The 20,415-nt window shown below is 36.5% G+C and overlaps 1 protein-coding gene across 1 annotated transcript; it reads right to left on the bottom strand.

The window, feature by feature from the left end:
* Nucleotides 1-721: 721 nt before the first annotated feature.
* LOC123524332 (uncharacterized) lies at nucleotides 722-10,706 on the bottom strand. The gene is made up of 2 exons (XM_045302441.2): nucleotides 9,956-10,706; nucleotides 722-4,189 (listed from the first exon to the last, which is right to left on the bottom strand). The coding sequence occupies exons 1-2, from the start codon at nucleotides 10,269-10,271 to the stop codon at nucleotides 3,354-3,356; spliced, it is 1,152 nt and encodes a 383-aa protein (XP_045158376.1). The 5' UTR covers nucleotides 10,272-10,706; the 3' UTR covers nucleotides 722-3,353.
* Nucleotides 10,707-20,415: the final 9,709 nt, after the last annotated feature.

Here is a 20,415-nt window from a genome sequence, read left to right as displayed (position 1 = left end):
TTAAGTTGCGTTTTGACCACACTTTGTTTCTACAGGGTATGATAATTTTTAAATTTCATCTATGTTTTTAAACCTATACTGATTGGCTGAATAAGTTTGTAGATGAAGTTGTAACAAGAGCTGTCGGTAAGACAGCCAATGCTCGACTATTCGAATTATTGTCCCAGAAGCAGGAAAATGTTACCCTAAATGTTGAAATATCTATAGAGTTTCAATCCAGTATCTGCATTAGTTTTGGAGTAACTTGCATGCAAAACTTTAACCAGAAGATTTATGTTAAAAATGGGACATAATTTGACCGAAATAAATGTCAAAGTTATGGGACTTGGTGCAATCAACTAGTTTTATAACCCCAAAGGCACATGTGAAGTTCAATTTAATATCTGCTAGTAATTTGCACGCAAACCTTGAACCAGAATCTTCTAAGTCTAAAAGGGGACATAATTTGCAAAACATACATATCAGAGTTATGTGACTTGACCCAGGCAGGTTGGTAATTGATCAAGAAAAATAAAAAATAAGTTTCAAATATATATGCCTTTAGGTAATAGCTGTATGTACTTGCACGCGAAACTTTAACCAGGATTTTCAAAGTCCAAAAGGGGGCATAATTTGGCCAAAATGCAGGTCAGAGTTACGGGACTTGATGCTATCAACTAGTTCATGTGGCAGGAAAAAGTAGGTCACAAAGTTGTGGTGGGTTTTAAGTAAGACTATGGAATAACTGTTTACTTGTCTTTTTAATTATATGAAACTACATGTACTTACATGTATTACAAATGGTATAACAGTTCTGATTAACCAGATCTTTAACATGTAACAATTATACATACATTTATGGTATATTTGTATTTGTTGCGTGAATATCATTCAACTTTAAAACATATTCTTACTGTTGCTAACGCATTTACAATACACATATTTAATATCACATGTTTGACGTCACGCGAGTGCAATAACGCCATGCAATATTTAAATGTAATATCACTTCGACGTTGACGTCGTTTTAAGAGTGGCATGAGATAAAAGAATTTTACATTTGTATATTTCCGCATTGAAGTTCGCATTTTATCATGTTATTACACCCACGAAGTTTCTTTACACTATTACTACATACTCCTTTGATCCAAAATAACTGAGCATTTATCTCCACACATTTCAAAATACTTATCATGCATATCCGCATCATTCGTCCTATTCAACATAAATAAATTTCGTCATATTAAGCATTTATTTTTCTTACCGTTCGTCGCGATCAACATTATCACATTTGTATATCCACAACGTTCATCATATTCAGCCGTTCGTCATATTCAACATATATATCAACAATGTTCGTAACATACAATACAATATGTCATATACCCACAACGCTCGTCATATTCAACATTCATACCTGCAAACTTAATTAATATATATCTAACATAATAATATATCTAAAATGTATATCATATTTGACAATTGTATTCGCAAGTTTCTTAAAAAAACAGCATGTAACATATCCACAAAGCCTGATATTTAGCATAGGCTATATCCACAATGTTCAGATCAATTAACGTTTATATCCGCACGTCTTGTATTGTTCAGTTAAGTATGCACAGGTGTGTCCATAGCGTTGATAAAAATCCCTGATAAACGTGGGACATTCCATAAAAATGATTATACTTTATTGCATTCACAATTCCACACGCTCATACACAACACAAAAGTGTGTATACATGTATCATATTGTATTTAGTCACAGAGTCAACATATTCTACCACAACATTCCCAGCATGCAAGTTTATAACGCACCACATGCACCCACAAAAGTCCCTGTCATACACGCATGAAAAACTTTCAGTCTGTTCAATCGTAGTTACTTCAAAACATAATTTTTATGTACATAACAAATATATAACGTCTTTGATATCCTAGGACAAAATCAAAAATCATATAGGTATGTTGTACATCAATACATCTAAAATTCGCCTATATATCCATTAAATTCATTTTTCAACAATTTTGCTACAATAAATTTTAACAATATATAACAAGACATGTTGAATAGGAACTTCAGTCTAGTTAGTATTTTGTAAAGAACACCCAGACACTCTCAAATATCTGATGTTATGTTTTGCTTAATTGATCAATCCGAAAGGGAAACTTAATTCATACACAATTGTGTTGGATAAATATTGTCCTTTCATGCGTAGAATCTATACCGTACATGAACGGCTTGAGGCCGGTATACAGTTAACATTATTGCCCGAGGTCCAAAAGATCGAGGGCCAAAAGTATTGACTGGAAACCCATTCAAAAAGTGTTTTATTCCACGATATCTGAAATAAATTTCTATCTTATATTTAGAGTCATGTAACAGACTGTAATTTTATGGTAACAGAAATACAATACTGTGAAATAACTGAATTTCGTGGCCACGGATTTTCGTGACATATAAATATAAATTCGTGTATTTCAACTGCGGAAAATAAATACAGGAACTTCATCTTTTTCTTAGGGATTTAACTTCGAGGACTGACGCAGCCACTTAATCCATATATGGAAATTTGGCCCCTCCTCCACATTCTACCTCCGCCCCCTCCACATGAATATTAATAACTCCACAGTATTCTGTGATATGAACTCTGTAAAAACTTTGTACAAGGTTTATTTTCACCAAAAGCAGACTGAAGAGACCAATAAAAGGCAAATGCACAAGAATATTGAAGATGCAACTCCTGCTAAAATACCTTTTTATGTAAGATTAGAGATAGGTTTATTGGATGAAGTGATAAAGTCCCACGTTAACTGCATGTGACAAAAAAGAAACATGTGAGACATTTTACATATCTGTGCAAATACTGAGCAGAGTTAATTTAGTTTTATGTCATCCTATCCTCTATGCTTCTCTTGTTGTTCTATCTATTTAGATGCATTTTGCTTCTTTTGAAAACAGGAGTGTTAATTATGTAACGTATCACTGACTGACTGTTCATAAGGAAAAACCTATTGCAAATGTTTTCAAAATATAAAAGTACTGAAATGTGATAGTTAAATATGACAAATAAATCATGGACTATTATATGTCTGAGATATGGCAAAAATCATACCGGTTATAATTATTGCAAAAGAAAATTAATTACACTTCATAGAACACTGTTATCGCCAAAATCTCGGAAATTAGATAATCGGTCCCGTTCAAACCCACCGAATATTGTAATAGGATATGTATTTTATTGTGTATATACGTTACTGTTAACATAAATGTCAATTTCTCGTTAACTAGATCTGACTAAAATACTGTTTTTTACTTGCGTAGAGCTATTTCAAATATTCTCAAGGTAGCTTAAGATTGTCGTACATGTAGAATATCAGATATAGATATAAGTTGCTGTCACACCAAACTGTCCTGTGTTTCTGGCACTAGGGGACTCTCCTGGATCATCCCCGTCGTCAAGTGGAACCTTTTTACCACCAACTTGAAGGAATCGTTGAGCAAACTTGAATTTGAATTTTAAATCACGCATGAAATTGTGACCTGTTGTTTCGCAGAGCCGGAGGCCGTTTTTCACAACCGGATGCGGCTGGAGTTCCGAGAAGTTCAGAGCGAGATGAAAGGTGAGGGGTGAACTTAACGGAAGTTCCATCAACGTGTAGCCATTTTTGTCCAGAACACATCCTAATATGGTGGTTTCTTCGTAAGAATCGAGTAGAGTGAATAATCCAGTGAATGTCGTGAGCCTCGGTTTGAATCTTCCACGAATATACCTAACTATGATGGGGAATTTCTGTTTTTCGATCAAGTCTTCGCTGCTCACAGACATTCTTCCATTTCCGTTTAAGTCATTGGGTAAAATTTCAACGAATTCTCCACCTTGAGACACGGGAATGACAATATTGTTATCTTTGTCGTCTCGGCATTTCAAATAGTTCGTCTGCTGCGTTGTGCTATTTTTATGATGAAGAATTTTCCCATCTTGCTTCACTTTTGCACTTCCGGCGAAGACATTGTCAATAACAAACACATTGCCAGGGAGATAGTCAACTCGAGGATAGTCACCCATTCCATTCGGACTGTTGATGATCCGGAAAGCAGCAAGTTTGGTGAGATTTAGAAACGCTCTGATGCTATTCTGTGCCAGGGAGTCTATGGACTTGTGAGTTGTGTGATCTTTGGATGTCCTTGATCGTAGCCTCAAGAAAGCACCTAAACACGGGAAGATAAAACAATATTCATTGTAATGTATTCTGTAAATTAATTCATTCAAGCTTAACTACAACGAAAGCTGAAATATTATTGCCCAACTTTAAATAATGTTTCTCTGGACAAACAAGAGCTCTGGAAGGTTTTTGACTCCATCAATTTCGGACCTTCGGCCTACAAATTAAGCGTTCATAACAAATGCATGTTCTTTTTACCATATAATACAAGTACACAAACAAACTAGCATGTAATTATGTTATGTAAACTTTTCATCTTCATTTCAACCCACACAAAAATTTAATTCAGTACAACTTTTTAAGAAGTTTGTATATTCAATGGCAGTCAAGAGGACTTCTTTCTATAATAGTCGGTTGACATTTTTCAGAGAGTACGTATCAGTTTTCGTCGCCGAGTTTATTTTCATCGCCGAGTTTAAATGAAATGCACTTGTATTTCTTTACAGTCATTATTTATTAAATCACATTATCAAATAAATTTACATTTAAGCTCATGTCAGTGCGTAATAATTTATAAGTGTATTCACTAATGTGTGTTTACATAAGCCACATTGCAAATACATTTTGAAATATTTCCTTTCTTTATGAATATGGAAAGAATTATGAATAAACTCGGACACAGTTAGTTAGAGTAGTAACGCAATAAAATACAGGTGATACAGTCAATCTTGAGCTGAAGACCAACTTTAAATAGAGACCATATGACTCAAAGTACCACTTATTTCATTTCAAATTTAAACATATTCAGGATATTCTAACTTGACCACCTGAATATAAAAACCACCTGTATATAACGATCACCTGTAAATGGGAACCAATTGTATATAACGATCACTTGTATATAACGCTCACTTGTATATAACGACCATATGCATATAACGACCAATTGTACATAACGGTCACCTTTATATTCCGACCGCCTGTATATAACGGTCAGCTGTGTGTAAAGACCGTCTGCATATAAATGACTACCCTTTAGCTCTGTAAACGACATACGGTTTCTGTGTTTAAAAGGACCATCTTGGCAAATTATTGGACTTTTGAACAGTTGTTTAAATTTTGTGAAATCTATTATCTGTGCAAGAAAATTTTGCAAGTCTATGCCATTAATAACTATATACTAAACTAATTTGTTAGAATGAAATTTGTTAGAATGAAAATGATAAGGATAAAACATCGATGAAAGCGGCTTACTTCTAAAACAATGCATGACAGGTACATAATAACTTACTCAAATGCATTAAGATTTGTGAAAAAAATTATATATAAAAGGTCCTTATTCCCAGCATATCTTTGGTTTAACCTATGCAACCTTTGACCATTTATATATATATTAAGGGAATTAACTCCACGAAATATAGTTGAACGATACACAAATATCACTAAATGTCGCAATTCACACATGCATTTTATATAAACTATATATGCAAAGAAGCATATGTTTTTTGTCAGTTACAACACTGCATGGGGTGGAACTACTCCGATTTTCGCAGTCCTGCAAGATTTCATGAACATTTTCATTTATTGTTTGAATAGTTGATCATTATTATTATTTGAGCCATGCCATGGGAAAACCAACATAGTGGGTATGCGACCAGCATGGATCCAGACCAGCCTGCGCATCCGCACAGTCTGGTCAGGATCCATGCTGTTCGCTAACAGTTTCTCCAATCCCAATAGGCTTTAAAAGCGAACAGCATGGAGCCTGACCAGACTGCGCGGATGCGCAGGCTGGTCTGGATCCATGCTGGTCGCATACCCACTATGTTGGTTTTCTCATGGCACGGCTCATTTAATGTCATGAAGCAGTGAGAATTTCAATATGTAGAAGATAACCGGTTGTTTCAGTGTACGATTGAAATATCTTTCATGAGTGAACGCCGGATGCAATATTTTCACGAGTGGCATAGCCACGAATGAAAATGTAAAATAAAGTGTTCATGAGTGAAAGATATTTTGATCTTACATGTAAAACAAACACATTTTCTTTTTATTTCATGTCTTGACTAAATTCGCCCATTTTTTAGTTTTTTTTTTTTTTTACCAGTCGGAAAAATATATTCAAATTTTGCTATTTTTCACTGAAAATACCAGATATATTTCACTTTAATATTTTGTTAATTCACTGAAAACATGTAATAAAACACTTGCAAGTATTATGGATCAGAAAGAAACAAAATAAAACACAAAATTATTTTTTATTTAGTTTTGTAGGACATTTTGTTAATTATATCAATAAAATTGAGATATTTACTTCGCTCCAAGGCATACAGCTGTGTATACATGATTTCAATTATATAAAACCACTAAATCATAAAATCTTTTATCACCCGAAAATCTTGATAAATAGTTTGAAATATTTAAGAAGATTGTGTCACCATTTCACAACGCAGTCTTTTAAGGTTAAGTGTACTATGACCCCTGGATAGGGCAAAACAATTAATGCCGCAATGTTATCAAATTATCCCCGTTCGAAGAAGGGACCTGGGTCCAAAACAACTTTTAACAAGATGCCGAGGCGTAATCATATAAAATAGTGCGATATTTGACAGCAAATAAATTGTTTTATTGAATGTGAGATCGTTACACAAGAAGTAAGTTTTTAATAAGGGAAAAATGGTAAATCTATATTGTTATGCTAAATGTGTTTTGTTAAGTTAAACACAACATTTCAAAACCTTTGTCGCTTTTACCAGCATTTTGTAAATGAAATGATCTCAGTAAACTGTAAAGCGAATTGCACATAATTTAGATGTCGTCTGACATTCTTCTCGGATCGCAGACACAACCTACTATGCTGTACCTTGGCTAACCCAATCCTGAATATAATTAATGTGCCACGTAGAGCGTCACAACGTTGCGTCAAAATTTTAACGCAGCCGTGTTTTTGTTCCTTTGAACAAGAAAAGCAGAAAAAGGTGGACGCCGAGCAATCTTGGTTGAATATTGTTTTCAACTCTGGCTTCCCGTAGTTCCATATGCATAGGAAAACCACAGATACATGGGGTTTGGACCAGCTACGACCCTGCCCTGGTCTAAAATTTGGCCAAATGCAACAAAGACCATCAAACAACATCATAACTGCTCTCAAAATAACAATTTAATCAAAACCAACCTCTTCTAGAAAATAAGAGATCATTGGGTAGTCAGCTATGATTAAAAAAAAAGTGAATTGATTTTGATTAAACAGCTGTGACGAAAACATCTGAAAAAAGTCCAAAAAGTAGTTATACGGTTTTGAAATAATTGCCCTTAAGTTCTCCTGCTAGTTCAGACTTTGAAGTCAGAACAACGCAGTGAGTGAAATTTTGAATCCCCAGACGATTACTGTTCAAATCATTCATATGAAAATACAACATGTATTACATGGTACAGTTTGCGTTCATGTATGCCACCTTAACCTGAAATTTTCTTGTTTTCTCGCAGTGGGCGGGGTGTGAATGTGTTTCATTCCTGTTGTTTTTTATTATATAGAAGGGGGGGGGGTCTTTTTTCATATACAGACTTTTCGTGGTTTTTGGATAAAATTTCAGGCTCCTGTGCACCGACACAGTTATGGTCATATGGTTGCGACATTCTAGCTTTGATAGTGGAGGAAGTCCCCCGTGTTCCCCTTATATTACTTTTTTCATTATGGGCGGGGACCTAGGCAGAACCAGCGACCTTCCGTAAGTCAGCTGGATTTCTTTTCTTCAAACAGTCGTGCTCGTATAAATGAAAATGGATGAGAAATCAGTACTTTAAATCGTGACGTTGAACGGTTTTCCTTTTTTTAGGATAGCTTTAAGCAAATATAAGTTTTTAAACTGGATTAAGCTATTTGCTAACTCAATTAGGCATAAAAGAAATATCTACAAAAAAACCGCCAAAAATAAGCAGGTAAGCGATTTAATGTTGAATGTGTAAGGTGACAGTGTATATACAGTCATGAATAATACATTTGAAAGCCATCTGTTCCGATGATTGCGTCGAACTGCATACAAGGAAAATACATTGAATAATTATACATAACCACATCTATAGGAAAATCAAATATTTAGCATTTCGTACCCATAATGGGCAACTTTCCCAGCCTAACCGAGCTACGTCGCTGAATTTGGTAACTTACCAGCATTTTTCATTATGATGAACTGTAAATGTTTGGTAAAATATTGCCAAACTTTATGTTTAAGGGTGTGAGTAATGTATACTTATGTAAAAAATCTTATAGGTGTGCATAACGTATACTATAGACTGTTTCATTTGGCCAAAAATCAAATTCATAAAATATGTTAATCAGATTATCTTAAAATAGAACAAGTGTTGTTATCGGGTTATTTTTTTCAACTGTTTTTCAACGACGTTAAGGATAGTAGTCTTGTAATTAAATGAAATTAAACAAGAGCACCGCCTTGCGGGTGCTGACGCTCATCTGATTTTTTTTGTGTAATAGAAATATTGTCCTACCCATGATCTTCTAAGTCTAAAAGGCCATCACTCTCAAAAAGCAGGATAGAGTTATGTTTCTTGATGTACAGTGTCCACTTATGATGGTGAAAAACTGTTGCAAGTTTTAAAGCATAGCTTTGATAGTTTATGAGAAAGTTGACTTAAACATAATATTCAACCATTTTCTAAGTCCAAAAGGGCAATAATTATTGCAAAAAGCAGGATGGAGTTATGTTGCTTGCTGTACAGGTCAGCTTATGATGGTGAACAAGAGTTGCAAGTTTTAAAGCAATAGCTTTGATAGTTTAAGAGAAAAAGTTGACCTAAACATAAAACTTAACCAAGAAATCTGATATTTTCTAAGTCCAAAAGGGCCATAAATCTTGCAAAAAGCAGGATGGAGTTATGTTTCTTGCTGTACAGGGTCAGCTTATGATGGTGAACAAGTGTTGCAAGTTTAAGGAATAGCTTTGATAGTTTAGGATAAAAGCTGACCTAAACATAAAACTTAACCAAGAAAACTGATTTTCTAAGTCCAAAAGGGGCAATAATTCTTGCAAAAAGCAAGATGGAGTTATGTTTCTTGATGTACAGGGTCTGCTTATGATGGTGAACAAGTATTCCAAGTTTCAAAGCAAAGCTTTGATAGTTTAGGAGAAAAGTTGACCTAAACATAAAACTTAACCAAGAAATCTGATATTTTCTAAGTACAAAAGGGGCCATAAATCTTGCAAAAAAGCAAGATGGAGTTATGTTTCTTGCTATACAGGGTCAGCTTATGATGGTGAACAAGTATTCCAAGTTTCAAAGCAATAGCTTTGATAGTTTAGGAGAAAAGCTGACCTAAACATAAAACTTAACCAGGCAACGCCGACGCAGACGCCGACGCCGACGCCGACAACCGCTCAAGTGATGACAATAACTCATCATTTTTTTTCAAAAAATCAGATGAGCTAATAAAAATGATACATATATTTATGTCTAACAGTCTCATATGACCCCATATATCAGTTTTTTTTCTGATCTATTTCTTTTTTACAATCAAAGTGAATTCCTTATCCAAACTTTTGAATGGGTAGGTCAAGCGTAACAAGTAAACTGATTGAAAACATCTAAATATGGGAACTTCTGTACTGAAAATAAAATTTTCGACAATTAATTTCTGACACTGTCATTCAGTTTCTGAAATGACAATTTAAACTATAAACTAATCGGCTTACCGTGCCAACGCTCTACCAATTGAGCTACCGAGGCCACCCGATACGAGAACCGCTACAATTACATATTAGGCTTGCAAACAACCGAAATGTAATCACATATTTACCCTCATAATCTTTTGGTATCACCACTGTGTCGTCATTTTCTGTGAATTTCCCGCTCAGTGGGTCCGCTATGACGTTCCGAGCTAACAGTTTCCGCACGGTTCGGGAGTCGAACAACAGTATAGGCTGTCCAAGGTTGACCGGTAACGGTGAATCCCTCTTGATCATTATCGCCTGAGGATTGCACTTGACAATCTGTGGTAGACTGAACTGGTCAAGGAGATCGCCAACTGTGTACGCCTGGTTGCTCCATTGCGCCCGTTTCTGTTGCTGTGCACCTGATTCCGAGACCCGGCTTGCGCTACGTTTTGCCGACATTTTTTTCTCAGTTTCTTACGTTACATAGATGTTCCGTGTAAAATGAATATGTTACACTGCACGGAAATCCGCAATATCACGAAAAAATCCCACTTTCTATAGAAGAGTTACACGCTAGCTATAATACTGACACGAATTCATGACCCAAGAAAATTCGTGACAGATATTCTTTGATTATTGATTAAAATCCAATACACTGTCATGAAAGACAGCAAAGGTTTTCTTTGTAATATATATCAGTCAGTTATACGCTCGGGCGAGCAAGATCTAACGATCTGTTTGGCTAATATTCCAACTGCAAAGTGTTGAAAACTGTCAGAATATTTACCCAGTATCGACTGTATAAATATAAAGCTTCATGCCTTGCTGAATTTTGAATTGCATGGAGTACTAACAATTAAACAGAGAAATTTATTTCGCCCACAATACCCTGCCTACCTCCGTTTTAGATTTTTTGTCGATAAAAGGCTTATATCAATACAAACGAAATTATACGTGGGCTGGTCGCGATGAATTGATCTCAAACACAGGTATTTTATAAACCTAATGACTGAATCAGCATGTAATTTGGAAATTGTCTGTCTCAACGGCCATCTATTATGCTTTCAAATTTGACATGCGTTATATAAATGCACACGCGAACGACTTACAAGTAAAAAAAAAAGAAAACTTGCGTAAAATTACTGCATGCACACGCGAAACAGTTAAACCGGCATAAACTTTGAGCGTGGCTTAATCTGCTGCGTACATGTAAAAATAATTGAACCAGTATAAAAAAGTCCATAAATCTACTGCGTGCACACGTGAAAATAGATTAATCAAATATGAAAAGAAAACCTGCATAATTCTGCTGCGTGCACACGTGAAAAATAAACAAATATAAAAGCGTGTGCGTGCACAGGCGAAAAAACTGAACAAGTATAAAAACGTGCCTTAATCAGCCCAAACACGCGAAAATAAATTGAACAAGTATGAAAAGAAAATGTGCCTTACTGTATTGCGTGCACACACGAATAAATGAACAAGTATGAAAAGAAGACCTGAATAATTTTACTGCATGCACCCGTGAAAAAAGTGAACAAGCATGAAAAGAAAACCTGCATAATTTTACTGCTTGTTCACGTGAAAAAAGTGAACAAGCATGAAAAGAAAACCTGCATAATTTTACTGCATGTTCACGTGAAATAAATCAACAAGCATGAAAAGAAAACTTGGATAATTCTAGTGCGTGCACACTGGAAAAAAATGAACAAGAATGAAAAGAAATCATTCATAATTTTATTGCGTGAACGCGCAAAAAACTACTGAATGCGTACACGAAGTCTACAACGTGCGCACGCAAAAGCGGCCTCTTCATGCCAATGTGAACAGAAAATATATCTCCCTCTCTTAGCATGTTACGTAACATATTCCTTAAGAAGATTTTAACTAAATGAAATACAATGTTGGGTAGATGCTGACCAATAGCTGCAGATATCAAGCTACTACGTATCACTGGCACCGGACCAGAAAGGAAATAACAATAAAATAAATAAATAAAATAAAAAATAATAAAAAATTTTACGTGTACTGTATAGGCCAATTATATTTCTAGAAATAAAATGTCAGAACGTTAAACTAATTCCAACATAAAGTTTTATTGATGATTTATAATCTTTAGTTGTTTATGCAATACAGGAAAAAAAAGTCCACAAAAGAAATCCAAGCCAAACTCTGAAAGTTAGATGATAACTAAGCAAGCGTAAAAAAGTACCGCAACTCTTGCCGGTATTGATATTTTGCCTTGTGTGCCGTTGTAGTTGTTTCCCTTACACTAAAATATCAATATTCCTGCTAAGCTTGGTAAACTTTAATTAATTAAGTATTGAAAATATATATAATAAATTCAGTTAAACGAAATATTAGTATCATTTCTTTATTCACATACACGCATTACACAAAAAAGCAGTTCAAGAAGCAATTTATAAATAATTGTCGTAACTATATGAATTTCGAGCAAATATTGAAGTTATTAAGTACCCCACCAATCCGCAGTGACATTGTGATATTTAGGTAGGTTTACTTGCTCATCACCACTAGTAGGTTCGAAACCTTCATTGAGGTGTAGAATTATTCATGTGCGGAAGAAGTAGAGCTAGATTATGGAAGGTGTGTGAGTATACCCAGGTACCCAGCAATGCCTGAATCAATCCCCCAGTGTGCATCTGGCAGTCTTTCTCAACAGCCAAAAGCTTGAAAAGTCAAAATAAGACTTAAAACCTTTATTATGTTGGTGTTATTAATGACCATAAAATTGGTATATATGTAGGTATACATGATGATATATACATGTCATACTTTAAAATGAAAATGATATTTGATACATACATCATTGTTTTGTTGTTTTTGTTGTTGTTTTCTGGAAAAAATCAGTCGCTCTAAGTAAGCCAAGCTCTCATTTAACTAAATGAGCCGTGCCATGAGAAAACCAACATAGTTGCTTTGCGACCAGCATGGATCCAGACCAGCCTGCGCATCCGAGCAGTCTGGCCAGGATCCGTGCTGTTCGCTAACGGTTTCTCTAATTGCTCTAGGCTTTGTTAGCGAACAGCATGGATCCTGACCAGACTGCGCGGATGCGCAGGCTGGTCTGGATCCATGCTGGTCGCAAAGCCACTATGTTGGTTTTCTCATGGCGTGGCTCAAATATAGATGTATCTATAACTTCATTATTACCAGATTTAACGATTAATCATAAAACCATTTTAGGTCTGAGAAGTTGACAGGGAGATGGGTATTTGGAGTTGGATATTCAATATATACCCAGCCAGCTCCGAGTTGGGTATTCAAAATTTTAACGGTAATATCCAACAAGAGGTAAATACACATCTAGCTATGAGTTGCGTTTTCATTTTTATCATTTGTTACAAATTTATACCAAATCCAGTGAAAGACCGGCCAATAAAACGGTCAGTTACCACCAACCCCGTTATGTGAATCAAAAACTTCGTGCGTTTTGCAAAGGATCCCATGTGAGTGCAGACAGCATAAAAGTGAATAATTATGAGGCAAGACTGATTATTGTTAAGCGAGATTATATAACTGCCTAGAGAAACACAAGATATCAGACTGCAAGTCCAAAATCCGTGTGTAAAAAATGCTCCCGTCGTCACCAGACACGTCTATGTAAGGGAAATACAGACACCGGAAGTGTTCAGAAAACCCGGAATGCACCTAAAATTAGCGAGAAAACCCTCAGCGCAAAGGACACGGACACAGTGATGTTAAATCCTGCCTGGTCCAACTAGTGACGTAATTATCACTTACGTTTCATTTCAGTCCGATATTATTTCTGTGGACGGATCGTCAGGGAGATAACTAGAGTCACGGATTGGATTACATTCTGCAGACACATATGCAAGGAACAAGTTACTCAAAACGCAGTTTTAATATACAACGGAGCACACAGACCGTGGTAGCAGATATATTATTTGATTAATGTGTCCAAAGGTCATTACTGACGGAAAGTATGGCGAAAAGGTTGCACGTGATCCCTATCGAAAGAGAGTCTATCCAATTATCAGGATTTGGCGCGAAACAGACAAGTTCGGCATTTGGATGCCGCCACAATATACTTACAAACAGATATACTTACAAACACATGAAAGTAATATCCCAGTCAACGTTCTGATTGTACCTGAAATCGCTGTTCCGCTGAAAACCTGTCACAAAAAGTAATAAATCTCCTACTTGCAAGGATCTAAATTAGCCCATCACTTTCAGACGGCGAGACTTTGAAATTCCGTACAAACGGTGCCGATTCTACTGGATATCATGCAGGATCGGTTATTCGAGGAAATGGCCGACCGCAGCGCAATCTAAAACCAGATACTTTTCCGGAATACATATGACTAGAGGTCCCTCCTACTTCAATGGTGAATTTATTACACTACACTATCAGAGCAGACAGATCTTAAGAACTTCTGGAACATAGAAGCGCTCGGAACTGACGGGCCCGAAAATGACGATGAATACTACAAATACTTGGAAGGGTACCAGAGTTCGGCAATAACATTCAGAGAGGGAAATCTACCAATGTTACCCTGGAAAGGGAATCATTTACGCTACCTAGAAATGAAGCATTGCAGACGTAGGACCTGAACATGTAATTAGCAAATTGTCAAAAGGACCAGCTCTATTGAAAAAAAAGGTAAAACAATTGCAGAGCAGGTGTAGCGAGGTTTCAAAAGATGAAGCTTTGGAAGAAATGTATTATATTCTCCACACCGTCAGAAGATTCTACAACTATGCCTACGAATTTTGTACGACTGCAGCCTGTACTCTTCTCGTGATTCTGAAAGTTTGAACGACTGTTTATCAATACCTAACCCATTTGAATGTCTTAACTGCATACTTCCACGTTCAGAGATCATAGTATGTTAGTTACTGCTTCTCAATGTTGTGTTGGAATAAGGCGACGCGACGTCACAAGATTTTTCTAGCTCAGCGACCAGGAAAGATCCGAACAGTCCTGCAACATACCTTCTGGTCTGTGCTTTATGTGCAAGATGCTCGCCTCCGTTTTAAATACAGTTATTATGAGCATATCAACTCAAGCAATGTTGTACTAATTCAAGTGTTTCCAGATGAACAGACATTGGAAGAATCTTTTATCGGTTCAACGCGTCTTCAAGAAAAGTATTTAAATTCGATCGTGGGCGTCTATCCCGAAGCCTTGGCTGACGAATTTACGAGAGCGAGGCATTATGGACTAGGACCAACAGATAAAGTACTAAGTATAAGGTGGTGTACCAAATCGGACACAATTACGTACAAGAAAAGGGAATTAGCTCTTAATGACGACAAACTTATCACAAAACGAGATATTTTGAAAGAATCTTCAACTATATTCGACCCACTTGGAATATTTAGTTCCGTCACATTCAAGTGTAAAATGTTAATGCAGTCTTTGTGGGAAAAGAAAATCGACTGGAACGAAATTTTACCCCAAGAACTTGTTTCAGAATCGAAGAAGATTAGGTCAAACAAAGAGTAATGCATTGAAACAGAAATCTCTAGGTGCTATTTCACGAAACCGACGTAATAATGTATGAAGATATATTTTTTGTTGGGTTTAACGTCGCACCGACACAGTTTAAGGTCATATGGCGACTTTCCAGCTTTGATAGTGGAGGAAGACCCCAGGTGCCCCTCCGCGCATTATTTCATCAAGAGTGGGCAACTGGGTAGAACCACCGACCTTCAGCTGGATGACTTCCTCACACGAAGAATTCAATGCCCCGAGTGAGGCTCGAACCCACATCGATAAGGGGCAAGTGATTTGAAGTCAGCGACCTTAACCACTCGGCCACGGAGACCCCAATGACACTGCATATTTTCACAGATCCAGTTTAAAAGCATATGGCGCATGCGCTTACCCCGTTTCCGGGAATGAGAGTACATTTGTCATGACCAAGAACAGAGTCGCTCCATTAAAGCATTTTACCATACCCAAGCTTGAATTATCAGCTGCAGTTATTGGAGCAAGATTGTGTGGCCACATCACATCAAGTATAATCTGCAAACCTGTATTTTTGTGGAGTGATAGCCAGATAGTCCGGCTTTAAATTTTCGTTGGAAACAGAGTTAAAGAAATTATGATATTGACAAAGTCACATGAATGACGATATTGTCCTACGGAATCCAATCTTGCAGATCTTCTATCAAGAGGAATCTCCTTTGAAAACTTTAAAGGCAACCCATTGTAAATGAATGGACCCTCGAAGAAAACTTTCCAGTTTTGGAGGATCCTATAGCAACATTTGTGACAAGTCTGTAACAGGTACAGTAAACGCAGAAGAACACAGCGCGAACGGATTCACTTCCGGCAATGTAGCAGACATATTTAATGTTAACAAATTCAGTTCATATAAAAGAATTTTGCACGTGACAGCATACGTACTGAGGTTCATCAGTAATTGTAGTAAGTGCAGACAAGGTGAACAGAACACTGAATACTCTTGAAATTGATTCTGCATCGAGAGTACTGATTGCGCATGCGCAGAAGAAAAATTACCCAGACATCGTAAAGTATTTTGAGAAAGAAACCGTATCTCATAAGACAGCTTGATTTATTCATAGGTGAAAATAGAATCAATCGATGTGGCGGACGCATTGTAAATGCTGCTTTACATCAAAGAACCAAGTATCCGTATTTACTACCGCCAAAAGACAAACTAACAGATATGATTATTTCCAATGCACATATTTCGAGCCCACACTCAGGTTTAGAGAATACAGTCACGTTTTTGTGGCAAAGCTTTTGGATACCTACTATACGACAACGAGTAAAGACTATTATTCACAAATGTATCACCTGTAGAAAGGTAACAGGTCACCCATATTGAGTACCAGACGCGCTACAATTACCAAAAGATAAACGTCTTGAAGCGCCGTCATTTACAGTAACTGGTGTCGACTTACCGGATCTTTAAATGTAGATAGGAAGGAATATATTTGTCTTTTTACTTGCGCAAATACAAGAGCCGTACATCTAGAAGTCGTACCCAATCTGACTACGGAAATATTCATTTTAGCACTTCGTCGCTACTGCAGTAGAAAATCAACGCCGAATATAGGATGTCGCACAACGCTTTAACATACGTCGCGGGAGCGATTGATAGGTGTAACGAAAAAGTGCATAAAGAAAGTACTTGGAAAAGCATTAATCGGTATGGATGTTCTTCAAACTGTTATTACGGAAGTAGAATGCGTCATAAATGATCGGCCATTGACATTCGTATTATCCGCTCCACTTGATAAAGATCCACTTACGCCATCTCAACTTCTATTTATGGTCGATGGATTAACACTCCAGTGTATACAGAAAATCGACAGATGAACGGAGAAGAAAACCTAACTTACGGCTCAGCAAACAAGGTGTCTAGAATGAAGTCAGCGACAACTGAACAATTTTGGTCCAGGTGGAAACAAGAATATTTGACGTCCCTCAGAGAACGTTGTGTCGATTTGCCGTAAAACCCAACTCACTCACTCAGAGAACGTCACAGACCTTCTGAAAAGGAAGACGATACTGTCAAAACTGGCGATGTTATTCAAACCCACGACGAACGCAATCCTAGAAACACGTGGTCTCTAGGAATAATCCAAGATGTCATCACCAGCGGAGTTGGTCGAGTTCGAGCAGCGGTAGTGCGATCCAGTAGAGGTTCAACGACCAGACCAATATCCAAATTGTACCCACTGGAAGTAATTCCAAACGAAGATGAAGAACGCAAACTTGAGACTTTACCATTTTAAAGTGGTGACATTATTTGATTTTTAAACGTGATTGAGATACAAGTTAAAGCATAGCAAAAGTTTCTTCTAGGGCACATCTATATTAATATAAAATGATCATCTTGAAAAAGTTTGGTTGCAATGTCTGTACTATACTGCCAATAAAAGTGTCAGGTAAGTATTTACGCTAGTTATTTAACATAAATTGTTAAATCCAACAACAAATTAAATCTGTCACCACTTTCAGTAGAGTAAATACGGCAATAAGACATTGACCCTGTCAATCCATTATGATTCGATGTGTGAATTTGTTGCGCATAATTAGAGGGTCGCAATAGTGTTTGTTTTCACATATTAACCATGCATTTGAAAGTAACGATAATATTTGGTTGTTTACATTTAAATTTGCTGATATATGTCTATCTGGTCGACTGAATGTACATATGTTATATTCTTTAAGAATGGAGGAAATAAAAGAATCAATCAATCATCCTCGGGTTTAGTATTATTGTTCCTTTTCTTGAGAAGGAACAATCTAATTCGGTAAGTCACACTTGACTGAGCTACTGATATCGAAAGCTGTTGTCATTACGAGCTGGCCAATTAAACTCCGTGACCTTAGAAATATCCTCTGACGTTAAAACTATTCTTTCCTAATTGAGGCGACTCTCTGACTGAACGCGTTCCGTGGATTACATATTACTAAACCCGAGGATGGTTGATTGAATCGTTTATTTCCTCCATTCTTGAAGAACATAACATATGTACAAACAGATAGACATATATCAGTAAATTTACATGTCAACAACTAAATAATATCGTTACCTTCAAATGCATGGTTAAATAAATATGTGAAGACAAACACCATTGCGATCCTCTAATTATGCGCAACAAATTCACGCATCGAATCGTAATGTATTGACCGGGTCAATGTCTTATTGCCGTATTTACTCAACTGAAAACGGTAACAGATTTAATTTGTTGTTGGATTTAACAATTTATGTTAAATAACTAGCGTAAATACTTACTTGACATTTTTTGGCAGTATTAAACAGACATTGCAACCAAAATTTTACAAGATGATCATTATATATTTATATAGATGTGCCCTAGAAGGAACTTTTGCTATGCTTTAACTTGTGTAATCCATGGAACGCGTTCCGTCAGAGAGTCGCCTCAATTGAGAAAGAACAGTTTAACGTCAGAGGTTATTTCTAAGGTCACGGAGTTTAATTGGCCAGCTTATAATTACAACAGCTTTCGATATCAGTAGCTCAGTCAAGTGTGACTTACCGAATTAAGATATTCCTTCTCAACAGAAGGAACAATAATTAAGTGACACTAACGTTATTTTCATTATATGTGATGAATTATTATTATTAAGCGCCGTCGTTTGGGTAACGCGTGACGTCGATGACGTCGATGACGTCTCTTGCTATGATTTGTATTTGAATCAGTTGAAATAATGACTCCGTAGTTATAGAGTGACGGCCTTGGGTTAGTGCAACTATTGTACCTGTATAGTGTATATAGATAAAGAACAAGATACAATAGTTTTGCACTAAGCCCTCGACTGAAGTTGTTTCTTACTCCTATATCTAATGTTACCCCGTCACAAATGATCTAAGAGGAATACCCAGACAGAGGTGAACACCCACCCAGCTCTGAATTGGGTATTTAACCTAAGACGGATATCAAACCAGAGATGAATACACTTCTAACTCTAGGTTGAGTATTCACGGCACATAAGGAAAATGAAAACCGGGCTATGTTTTCATGTTTCTTACGTGCCTTAAACGCATGTTTGAATCATTACTAAAATGAATATTTCAAAATCTTCTCTATATAAATGACGACCCAAAACAAAGTGTGCACAAGGTAAATAGCAAGACTTATTTACAAATTTCAAATAAATTTGCGTGTCTTAATATCTTTTACATAACTATTATTGTATACAAACTGGGTTTTAGCAGTAACAGCAGCATTATTACTGTTATTACTGTTGTAAAGTTATAGCAGCAACAACAGTATTACTACTGCTACTGTTGGAAGTTATAGTTGGAAGTTGTACACAATAAAATATGAAATCAATATTTGCAATTCATGCATTATTTGTCGCTGAAAACAATTAAATCTAGTCTTTTTGTCTTTTTCATGTCTAATGAAACGGGTTCAAAACCATCTTACTGCTGTTTTCACAAATTTTATGTGGGCTTTAGGATGTATTGCACGATATCGATATATGAGCTGCGCCATGAGAAAACCAACATAGTGCGTTTGCGACCAGCATGGATCCAGACCAACCTGAGCATCTGCGCAGTCTGGTCAGGACCCATGCTGTTCGCATTCAAAGCCTATTGCAATTACAGAAACCATTAGCGAACAGCACGGATCCTGACCAGACTGCGCGGATGCGCATGCTGGTCTGGATCCATGCTGGTCGCAAAGCCGCTATGTTGTTTCTCATGGCGCGGCTCAAATATTTGTTGGTACGTTTGTTCAAAAGAGACGCCAGTTTACATTGTCGACAGATTTTCAGGTTACCGACGGCATCCTATTCTTTAGTATATTAATATGTTCGAAAATGGGTTCGAATTCTTGTTACTGCTGTAATTTGCAGCGTCGAAGAGGACTTGATGATGAATTAAACCATTTGGATATATTGCTGGTATCTATGTCCATTTAATAGTCATAGAACATTTCCGACAAATCTTTAAGATGCCAACGGCATACTTCCAAAGAAGGCCGCACACGAAATTTAATAATGTTTTGGTACTCAAGTAATGCTGTTTTCTGCGCTGTTACGATGCACTTGAGCCAAGATACAAACACCTTAAGGTCATCGTTTGAGGTCATTATGAGATAT

This window comes from Mercenaria mercenaria, chromosome 3, assembly GCF_021730395.1.
Source record: "Mercenaria mercenaria strain notata chromosome 3, MADL_Memer_1, whole genome shotgun sequence".
Classification (NCBI taxonomy): Eukaryota; Metazoa; Mollusca; class Bivalvia; order Venerida; family Veneridae; genus Mercenaria; species Mercenaria mercenaria.
This window is presented reverse-complemented; position numbering and strand designations above follow the sequence as displayed.

Coding starts and splice junctions, on each gene's coding strand:
- LOC123524332 (XM_045302441.2), bottom strand. CDS start 10,271: ATGTCGGCAAAACGTAGCGCAAGCCGGGTCTCGGAATCAGGTGCACAG. Junction 4,190..9,955: donor GATACCAAAAGATTATGAGG/GTAAATATGTGA, acceptor TCCCGTGTTTAG/GTGCTTTCTTGAGGCTACGA.